Raw genomic sequence first — 11,435 nt, 5'->3', positions numbered from 1 at the left:
TTCTTTTTAAGTGGTGAAAGTAGTGAGGAGAGATTCCTACTGTAATGTCAAAGTTGTTTAGCAATTCTGGGTGTTCCCAATGCGCTAAAATTGAAGGTCTTGATGAATATATAAGCTTTACGACCAGGACACAAACACTGTGAGTAGATGTCTTAAAGGAAAAATCTCTAAGATAAGGTTTTTAAGCTAAGACGAGCTTATAGGAAAAACAATGTCTTCACTCACCTCGGTTCACATGTAGGATTATACAAAGTTTGCAAAGGACAATTCATTGAGTTGTTTACTTGAGAAGTATCTACCATGTAGGCTCCACTCTAAAGCCCATAGGGGTATAAGCTTGGAGAAATTCTAGTTTGCTAAAACACAATGAGCATGGCCTATCTTATGACCGATTTAAAAATTATACATTGACGAGTTACTGAATTCTAAGTGGGACAGCCTTATTTTCAAGCAATGCACTATTTTGTGCCAATTACGAAAGATAAAATGCCTGACATGTTGCCAAATGGATTTTCTTTTGACCTTAAACCCCACAACGTCGCCAGGCGGCGGCACCCGTGCAATGGTGCACGAGATGATATGATGTAAAGGTCTCCTAGCTCTATTCATGGAGCTAGCAACACTTTAGTCCCATGTAAGACTCCTAATATAACAGGTGGTTGTCCGGACTCGGTATGTTTTTGTGTTGGTGTTCGCTCTGGTGTTTGTTTTGGTTTGTGGTTCCTCCGGCTTTGTGCGTGTTTGGTGTTCTTCAAAAGCATTCCAATAATAAAGCAATAATATGACACCGTGTACTGCAAGGGTTTTTCTTTAATTGTGCGTTTAACGGTCTTAGTTTCTCACCTCTTCAGTGGGCAGCTCATGCGGCTACTCAATTGGCTTTGTGCAGGCTTTCTCTTCTAGATTCCTCCCCGGAGGTAGACTCAATGGATCTTGTTGTAATTTTTAGTTTTATCAACTTTATTGTTGTTGTTGTTGTTATTGTTGTTGTTGTTGTTGTTGTTGTTGTTGTTGTTGTTGTTGTTCATGTTTGCTTAAGTTGTTTTGATCTATGTAGCATTATTAGAGGGATATTGAACCATTTTCTAATTAATCAGTAAAGTCAAATTGCTCCCCTAAGGAAAGTCAAACCGTTGTTACAAAAATAGTTTTTTTAGACAAAAATAGTAAATCAACTCAAATTCTTTTTAATCTCTACTCCTAATGGACGAGTTGGTTGAATAGTCCTCCCACTTTCGTCTGGTTTTTTTTCGTCCGGTTTATTTTCGTCTCACCTTCCACCACCACTCCCATGTTAATTTTTTCTTCTTCACACTTAAAACCGAATCGTGTCTGATACTCCTTCCATTTATTCGTGCTTGCTTTGGCAGGTGTTGATTTAATTCAATCATGTAAATATTTGGTAATTAAGAATTCAAAAATAATACCATATACAGGAGATCACCTTCCAAACAAATCACCTCCCTCTCTGATTTATTTCTCCCACCGATCTTCTTCCATACTTAGCTCCGCTCGGAAAAAAATACAGCCGTTGAAGCCACCGATCTCTTTCCATACTTAGCTCCACCTTCGCTCCCTCCCACACACTTTTACGTAGCCCAAGAAATCCTCTCGCACGATCCTCGCAATAACTACAGAATATATCCTTCCCCAATTATCGCTTTCCTTGCCCGAGCGAGATCGTGGTCCCTTCTCCCCTCCTCCCTCCCACAGCTCGCTCAGGTTTTCTTCCGCTACACCTATCCTCTTCCGGCCTCTTCCTGGAGCCCTCGGCTTCGTGCTCGTAGGAATCGGAGGCGGTGACACTCGACATTGTCACGTCGAGGCTGGATCTAGGGGACAGGCAGGCGGCGCTCGTCACGGGAAGAGGAGCATGTAACTCATGGAGTCAAAGCTTGTGTGGGGCCGTTTGGCGACGCTCGACCGTGGCAGGGAGGCGAGGACGCGTGAACGCATATGTGCCTGCTCGTCGAGCGTCGCGACGTTGACGGGCTGGGGCTTGATGTCGAGGCCCTCCGCTTCCTGCACCTCTTCGTGTCGATGGCCAGAGGCACACACCGGTACTAGAAACACGATGGCCAGAGGTATACTGTTACTAGAAACACAATCCTGAATCTCTTCCGTGTATGTTCCCAAGGGTGTGTGTTTAGTTGTTTACCTCGTATCTTATCTTTGTCTATAGTCACCAATAGGATTAGAAGTCTGACTGCGCAGAATCTGTATTAAACAGTACATGCCCTTATTATTTCTAACATAAAATCTTGTTTTGTTGACAGTAAGCAACCACCTAATTTTAGGAAGTACCGTGTGGTGGCAAAAAAAACTGATATTCAAGACTTCGTTTTCTACAGATGATGATCCAAAATGCATAGAAACATGGGTAGAGATGGGAAACTGTGAAAGCGATGGGAACTATCTGGTATGAACAGTGTCATCATCTTATAATGCTTCATCTATGTACACCATAATGATGCATCTTACGTATCTATCTATTGTATCTGAAACCTTAATGCAATTAACTGTTGATTTTGCCCTACAACAGGAATACAGGATTGAGCGATCTAGCAGATACTTATGAACTTCTGAAGCTCGGTTGTTCAGATTATCATGGATGAGATGATAAGGAAGCGCCTGATATAGTAAGTGTCGATCTTTCGGTCTTGGCATTTTTAGATTCCTTGAGGTAGCTCAACAAATTTGCTGCAATGCTTTGTAGGATCATTTTGCAGATTTTACTGAAATGGTACCTGGTTTGAATTTGGTTATTTGCTCTATTTGTTTATTTATTTTCCTAGGAACAATCTGCTGTTACAAGCTTTGCTCTTAATTTTGATGTAAATCTCATGTTACCAGGTCCGCCATGACATGAATGCACGGTTGTCCCACTATTTTGTTACACCGCAGTACTCATATTTTACTAGCAATCAGCTAATCAGTGACTGCAGTGACGTTCCCATCATCATGGCTCTGCAAATAGGTGTCCGTGTAATTAAACTAGACATGGTGCTAAATTCTTCTAAAGATGATACTGATATTCTCCATCGAAGTACTGAATATGACTTTCATGGATAGTACTCATATTTATGCCTACCAATCTTTGTAAGTGTGGAACCTATATAATTCTCTTCGTATAAAATACTACTCCATCCATCTCAAAATACTAAAGTTGAACTCAACCAGCGATACTTATTTTGGGATGAATTGAGTACTATTTTGGGAAAGGCATCTAGCTGATTTTTAATAAAACTCTTCAGATTTGTATGTTGAGATTGTCTTCAGCAAATAATATTTCTATGAGATGTAGATTAACGACAACTAACAAGGACTGCCATGATTAGAGCTACGATTTTGCCCCATGTTTTAGTATGCATTCTTGCAAGCAACAAAGGTAAGGACATTGGCATCATGTAGTTTCGGGTAGTGCATGGTTCTATTTAATTAGTTTTTTCACAAAATGGCTAATGGTGCTGGTTGATTAAATGTGTATGTGCATTGAACAAATTGGTCAGAACTGACAACATCATTAAATTCAGAAATTCTGATACAAATAAAGAAGGAGAACAAATGAGCTTCGTATGAATGAGAAAAGTGAGAATGAGCTTCGTATGAATGATGCATGACAAAGTTATCGTATTTACATGCCTGAGTACAGTATATCCTATACACAATATTGTATAGTTCAATGTTAAGTGAGTAAATATACATTTGACACCAACATGTTTGGAAATCCCAAGTCAATCTATTTTATAACTAAAAAAATTGGTGATTACATGAAAGCATATATAATAAATTCAATTCATTTATCGAACATTTTCTGAACAGGATGTGGCTGCACCGAGATGGCCTGAGAAGGGGAGCACGACGACAATGCTGACACTCTCTCATTTGATTTCAGATTACTGTGCTCACTCCTATCTCTCGCTTGCTTGCATGCTTTCAAAATTGAAGTTGGGTCGCCGAATTGAGGCCAAGGCCCATGTTGTTCTGCATTTTTACAGATGGTCTTCTGTGATCAAATTGGCGTCTCAATGTAAGGACTGAAGTGATATAGTTATCTTGTTTCAGTTGTTTGCTTTTGCTCATTGATAGAGATAATTATTCCCTATTCAGTAGAGATGCTGTCCAATGAGAGAGTGTCCATGGCGATTTTATCCCGTCCACCCAGCAGTATGAAACGAGCACACACATATGTGTTCTATTCCATCCACCTAAGTTTATGAATCGATCTTTCTTCAAGATATTTATGGAATTTCACCGGTTTCTATGATTTAGTGTTGTGTTGTCAATGTCATCAGGCTCTGGATGATTAACATTCCACCAACTATATTCCACATATATATATATATGTATTCTTCAGTTCAACAAGGATGCTGATATGATGATTGAGGAAATGAAGCTTAGAGTTGTCTACACATTGCCCAGTGGAAGCTCAGACAACAACGGAGTTATATCTTTGGCATACAGGAGCTTCAGGAACTTCAGGCAGGGCACTATGATTTCTCGGTGAGATTGGCTAGCTTTATGTTCTATGTAGGAAACATATGTTTTGCTAATAAATTTGTAGTGCAAAGGCTAACTGTATCTGCACAAGAGCCGAACCTGAAGAAGTTGAGGGCCCATGCAGCGATTTCAGAACCTAGGGAAAACTAGACTGACTGGTCTTCAAGAAATAAAGGGCAGCAGTAAAAAATTATCCATTTATATTGAATTAGAAACAATCTTCTAGCACACACATCTGGTTTGACATTTTGACATTTATATGGATAGAAACATGAGCAGACGCCTACGACCAGACGCCATCGCTTCACACGGTCGCCTTTCGGCCATAAGATTCACCGGCGGGGTACTTGGAGCAGGGAGCCACGGATAGAAACTGACACACCTTACATGTATTATGCGGAACAATCGGTACTACTTGTTTTAGGAGTATGGCTCAAAAATTTGGTACCGACAATGATTAGGTTCCAACGATTCAGTAACCCTTATTTATATGCAGGATAAATTCAGTAGGAAAAGTAACCAACAGAATCTGGGTACAATAAAATGGAAACAAATTACTTCTAGCCCGAACATTAAATTCCAGCATAATTCTTTTGTGTCATTATGTGTGTCTGGGTGTAACATATGCAACTTTGAAGGTGACGCTGGCGAGGCATTACTATATCTTTCTAAGCTTCCACTCTGTGTTATTTTGTTTGTTCTGGAGATTCATAAATATTTCTATTTTCCGCTTCAGTATTCACTGAAAGGCTGGACTACGTTTACCTTTTGTTCTTTAAAATGGTAGTGTTTGTAATTTGTTTCCCAACATTTTGTGCATCTTCTCGATTCTGGTGGATTGAACTCATGTAAGCTAGCTTTGTAACATTTGGTTGCATGTATAAACTGGTCTTAACACATCCGTTTGGACTTTTGATTTTATTTTGTCCTCGTAATTTGCAGATTCACATTTTCCCACCTTTTTGTTTGTTAGTAAAATACTTTAGAACTTATATACTAGCAATAGAATATTAGGACAAACTTTGGGTGGCACTAGGTGCAGCAAAAAATGGTGCCATGGCAGCGGAATTGGACTGACGCTACAGTTCCCACTTTTAAAGGTTCGGTTGACCTTTTCCATGTCATTTATCTTGTGATTGTAGCCCATTTCTTTTGTAAGTGATCAACATTAATACTTGGTTTTATTACTCAAGGATGTTGGACACTGGTTAAGTATTACAGGCGGATTATGTTGGCTTAGTTTGCTACAATTTATGCCCGTTAAGAGAATAGTGGATACAACTATAATATATATGTAGTGCATTTTTTAGTAATGTAGAAGCTTCTAAATTATTGACTGTGAGTATCTCACACAAACTTATCTACTTTTTCTATGCTTTGTGATTCTATCGTGCCCTATCTGTAGAAGTCACTCTGATTCAGTTAATTCAATGCCCAGCAATATCATCAATTCAACAAGCAGTTACTCGAAATTCCATCGCCCCAAATGGCATAGGATACCTCGGGCGTCCAACTTCTGGCATAAGTTTTTGTGCATTCAAAAATTTAGGAACCTGAACCACAAGGGCAAATGGAAGGCACCTTTGATCGGTAATCCAGGTAACCTCAGCTTCCCCACTACTATACATCCAGACTTCTGCCCGTTTATCTCTTCTACTAAACTATAATATAGTGAAGCATCAAAGCTCATACGATTTTTCCCTTGTTTGTGCAGAGTACATGGATGATTCTTACACCTATGCTTTTGATAGGCTGATGCACATTGGCGTTGAGCCAAGGTAGGTTAGTGCTTCACAAGGACCAACTCTAAGCATGACTTGTGCAGATATGGGAAAGAAGCCTAGGTAGGCCTCCTTTCTGAAGAAAAAATATATATGGGAAAGAAGACTAGATGAAAAATCTTGGGGAAGACTTTGGTGAAGAAGAACAAGGTGAATTTTATCTGTTCAACAAAATCAAGTTTGTTCATGCACTTTGATGTTATGAATCACTGTGTAGTAAGCAGGAGTGCTTCTCAATCAATATTTTATATGTTTGTTAGAAATTGAAGAAACAAATATCTATCTAGCAGTCTATAATGGGTTTTGAGGCTGGTTCATTGCTACACATATAGTGGAGAGCTTCCTAAAAATTGGAGGGGACTTGTTGTAGCCTTATAATGTATTATCTCGGGTATTACACTTCTCATTCCATTTGCCAACATTTTGAATGAGTTTAAATGTTAGCACTCTTAGACAATTGACAATGTTTATTCAAAAGATTATACTGCAGTTCTACGTGAGTTTCTCATCATAATTCTTTAAATTTCAAATCAGATACAAGTGCAACAAAATATAGACATGACAAGCTACTGAGCTCTCACATTTGAATGCTAATGTTCCTTTGTAGACATGGGTTTATTACCATGGTGCTAGCATTAGGTTCAACCTTCTAAACTTTTTTTTGCTTTTCTTTGTTATTTCGTGTCTTCTTGCGGTCTATTTTCTATTATATAAAAAGTAGTATTTTTCCATTTAGCTTCTTCATGGTCAACAGGATTCACTAATAGCATGGGTTGGAATTCGTATTGGCTTTGTATAGAGGAATAACAGTTTCATATTTCTCATACTTGCTTTCCATGTTATTCTGTTGCTGGCTCATAGTTTCACCAATTTCTTCCAGCTATCTTATGGTTCTATATTTTGTGCATTATTTATCTCTCATGCATAAGAAATTACGCTATATAGAAAGTTGACTTTCAAGAAACAATTATTCCACAACACTTTACGTGGATTCTAAAATGAACATTGAATGTCAAGAAACATTTATTCTAGAAAGTTGCAGTTTGCTTAGGAAACATACAATTCTTGTTGTAAGTAATAGTACTACTGTAACAACTTTTTCGTATTTTTAATTTATATTGGGTGTTGTCATGGTAAGAGACACTTTTGTATTGTGCATATATTTCTTGCTATTTGTTTTCCATCTTGTTGAAGTTGGTAAAATATTTAGACGTCACCTACCCGAGTTTCTGAATGAATGTTGAAGTTTTGTTTGTTGATCTGATAATATGCTAGCCTAGCATCGAACATATTAAAAAATACCACTGAAATTAATGTATTGTGTAATCATGTACATATGTTTGCCTATTCTCTTGTTAGGTGGCATCAACTAAAGCAAGGCTTGGTTTATAAAATGGATGCAAAGCAAATAACATGTTGAATTTTACATGGGAGGAGGGGGTGCACTATATCCTTCATATGACTTTATTCACCAGTTGCTATGTATATTCCTGTTTTCTTTGGCAAGAAATGTATATTCACATAACTCCTTAATTTGAAAACCATCATGTTGTTATATCTTGACACTTGTGCTTGTGATATAATTCTTGTGTATTCTGAAGTTAAAACACACACAGTACAAACGCCGATGTTTACAAACAGGTACACACACTCATCCTTATGAACGCATGCATGCACACTCTACCCATATGAGCACCTCCAAGATACTGAGCCAGTTGGTCTTGAGATTATCGACAAAAACATCGCCCACATGACAATCGTCACTGTTTTCAAATGTATGTGACAATGAGAGAATATTAACGTGAGGTGTTTATTAAATTCATGCTCCAGCCAACTCATCAAAAAATCTGAACTGATGAAGCGAGATGGACAATATATTTCAACTAAATGTAATGCACTATCACGTTTAGGCTTATTTAGTGCTTAGATGTGTGATCGATGTAGAACGCAGGATGTTCTATTTTAATACTGCGTTGGTGGGGTCTTGAACTCAAAAGACCTTTTGGCTTGGATACCATATTGATTCATGCTTCAGCCAACTTATTTAAAAGTTTGAACTAATGAAGAGAGGTGGGCAATATTTTTCAACTAAATGTAATGTACTATCATCCGTTGATGGAAAGGATATGAACAATGAAAGAGAAGAGAGATGACTATGTGATAACAAGGTCGGAGGTGAGGTCCAAGGTTTGTCAGAAAGTAGGAGGCAACTAGGGAGAATTAACATTTTTTTTATTTTTTTTGCGGGAGAATGCACATGATGTCACGTCTTGTTGCGATGGTGAATATGGAGGAAATGGAAAGGAACGAGATATGAAATGTTACCTTATGTCTTCCCACAATCTTGGTATATATCTAAAAGTATATATTACCTGTATATGTAGAAAAGTTGAGGGACAACACCTTCGTGGAAAAGATGAAAGATGGCCACAATTTATGCTCTTAGACTCATCTATATTTTTTTTGTGCCCGTAACAACGTACGGGTATTCTACTAGTAAAGTTAAAAGTTCATCCTGAAAACATTCATAATTATGGACCGCAGAGAGCCCTGAGCCCACAAGCCACCAAACTCGGGGCGGCCCGCGAGCCACAGGATATTTCCTCGCTCCCTCCCTCTCTCCCGTCTTCGTCGTCGTCGCTGCTTTCCCCCACCCTCTCTCCCCAGCCCCACCCGATTTCCAATCATGGCGCTCGCGTCCGGCACGGCGACCCGCCCGCTCCTGGGCCGCCTCCCGGGCACGGCGCGGCCCCACCTCGCCGTCTCCCCCTCGCCCTCCGCCCCGGCCTGCACGGTCCGCTTCGCCGCCCGCAGCGGGGGCTCCCGCGCCGTCTCCCTCCGCGCCTCCGCCCCGCCAGGTCCGTGGTCAACACATATGTCAGATGTTCTCCTCTACGCATATGCAATAGAATTAAGTAGGATCGTTTTGGCGTGGATGGATTTGGATTGAATCCCTTTGCCGGGCTTCTTCTGTTGTGATTCGTGAGAACCCGTAAAATGAAGCCGGATTGATGCGTAGCTGCACACCATGTGAAATTTGCAGCGATGGCCATAGGGCAGGGGCTGATCTTCATGTATCGGTAGCGCGCATTGTTATCTTGATTCAGGCGGCTGGAAATCGTCGATTGGAGATTGCTGAGTGCGTAGTTGATGGCGTTGCCTGGCCTGTATTGCCTAAGTTAGCTGCCTGCTAGTAGCTTGTTTGGCAAAGTGGTTGTCCCCACTAGGCTTATAATCAGAGCGACCCCATCCTAATTGTAGATCTTTCATCCACGACCCCTATTAAACAATTTAGACAACATGGGTAGATCGGACACATGCTCCTAGGCAATCCTACTTCTGGTTGCAGTATCAGCCTATCGGGTGGGAAAGCAGTTACGCGTGTGCCATGTTTCTCTTTTCTTCTCTGTGGTATTCTGGAGTTTGTTTGTACCAGATAAAAACTTTATACAGATAACAATTTAATTGTTATACACCAGTTTGATCATTATATGTATGACGTATGCATATATCTAGCTATCTGTATCTATCGTTAGTACATACTTAGGTACTTGGGCCTTGGTTGCATTATTCCTATCCATCCAAGGGGATTAAGCAAAGATGTCGTCGTTATAAGTTCTTTCCTTGTAAACTTATATATTTTTAGTAATGTGTAACAACTCACAACTGATGAACATGACTATCTCGGCATAGATTGAAGTTGGCTTCAATAACCTGGTCCTTCCAGTCATCCTACATCACTCATAGGTTCGTCTGTCTTGCATGAGCAAGGGAATAGTTGAGGAAACACTGAAGATTTAATGGCGACAAGATAGTCAGATATATCCTATGATTTTCAGGATGTTAAAATGCTTTATGCAAATGCTGCAGAATTTCAGACAAGTTCTGTTCAGCATTAACTTAGTAAAATCATTTACCATACTTTGCAGCTGCTGCAACAGCAACGCCTGGTAGTATCGCACCAGCTATCTCATTGACAGAGAAGGCCTTGAAGCATCTGAACAGAATGAGGTCCGAAAAGAATGAAGATCTCTGTTTGAGGATTGGAGTTAAACAAGGTGGATGTTCTGGCATGTCTTACACCATGGAGTTTGAGAGCCGAGGAAGCGCCAACCCTGACGATTCAGTCATCGAGTATGAAGGTTTCACAATAGGTAACTGATTTGCCTTGACTGTGTATATACGTTTCAGAGGACATGGATTTGCATTTGTGCTCGAGATTAGAGTAACACTTTTGCGTTTCAAATAAATCCTTGAAGGCTTGAAATAGTCCACAGGCTGTTGATCACAAGTACATGTGACAACCCATTCTGTTTATTCAGGCCAAACCTCCTGGTCTACGGTCTACCATAACTCTAACGAGACAGTATATTTTGTGTGCCTGCAGTCTGTGACCCAAAGAGCCTTCTCTTCATGTTTGGAATGGAGCTGGACTACAGCGACGCCCTCATCGGGGGCGGCTTCAACTTCCAGAACCCAAACGCGACAAAAACGTGTGGGTGCGGCAAGTCATTCGCAACCAGCAAGGAAATGCAGAGCACAGCAACTGCCTGCAACAACTAAACTAGAAATATAGTGCCAGGATGTGATATTACCATGCATCTTTGGTTGCTCTGCATCCGGAAATGGCCGGATGGACAATACCACAGGTTCACAGATATACTCAGAATGAATGGCTACAATTTGTAATACAGTTCAGTTCAGTGTGTATCAAGGTTCCAGTGGGACTTGTAAGTTGTAACTGGTCGGTAGTAGAATTTTAAAGATAGTCACGAAGATAGCTATACTTCTTTCTCTTCTGATTACAAGGTAACGAGCGCACACTACGCTGCTCAGTTTGTGAAGTGCTTATTTTGTAATCTGATGTCGAAAATCAGCCGCAAAAGTAGTAAAAAAAGGGGATCAAACAAACACCAAAATACACAAAAAGTCGGTTTGACAAATGGGATTATGATAATGCATTTGATATTCTCTAGTTGCCTGAAAATGAGAGGCCTGTAAGTTGATTCTGGTAGGTGGAGATGGAGGCGGGGATGACATGGCCAGCTGTGTCATCGTGCGTAAGGGCGACTCGAGAAATGAGTCGGTGTGTCATCGTCGGTAAGGGTGACTCGAGAAACGAGTTAGTGTGTCATCGTCGGTAAGGGTGACTCG

At 40.2% G+C, this 11,435-nt stretch overlaps 1 protein-coding gene and 1 long non-coding RNA gene across 2 annotated transcripts; both read left to right on the top strand.

Annotated features, from left to right (window-relative positions):
* Positions 1-4,451: 4,451 nt before the first annotated feature.
* Positions 4,452-6,335, top strand: LOC123154860 (uncharacterized). The gene is made up of 3 exons (XR_006477097.1): positions 4,452-4,503; positions 5,939-6,099; positions 6,215-6,335. It is a non-coding gene; the product is annotated as an uncharacterized lncRNA (long non-coding RNA).
* Positions 6,336-8,833: 2,498 nt separating this feature from the next.
* LOC123151488 (iron-sulfur assembly protein IscA, chloroplastic) lies at positions 8,834-11,125 on the top strand. Its single transcript, XM_044571184.1, has 3 exons — positions 8,834-9,139; positions 10,211-10,435; positions 10,669-11,125. The coding sequence occupies exons 1-3, from the start codon at positions 8,968-8,970 to the stop codon at positions 10,842-10,844; spliced, it is 573 nt and encodes a 190-aa protein (XP_044427119.1). The 5' UTR covers positions 8,834-8,967; the 3' UTR covers positions 10,845-11,125.
* Positions 11,126-11,435: the final 310 nt, after the last annotated feature.

The sequence above is a fragment of the Triticum aestivum genome, chromosome 7A (assembly GCF_018294505.1).
Source record: "Triticum aestivum cultivar Chinese Spring chromosome 7A, IWGSC CS RefSeq v2.1, whole genome shotgun sequence".
Taxonomy (NCBI): Eukaryota; Viridiplantae; Streptophyta; class Magnoliopsida; order Poales; family Poaceae; genus Triticum; species Triticum aestivum.
This window is presented reverse-complemented; position numbering and strand designations above follow the sequence as displayed.

Coding starts and splice junctions, on each gene's coding strand:
- LOC123151488 (XM_044571184.1), top strand. CDS start 8,968: ATGGCGCTCGCGTCCGGCACGGCGACCCGCCCGCTCCTGGGCCGCCTC. Junction 9,140..10,210: donor CCGCGCCTCCGCCCCGCCAG/GTCCGTGGTCAA, acceptor CATACTTTGCAG/CTGCTGCAACAGCAACGCCT. Junction 10,436..10,668: donor GTATGAAGGTTTCACAATAG/GTAACTGATTTG, acceptor GTGTGCCTGCAG/TCTGTGACCCAAAGAGCCTT.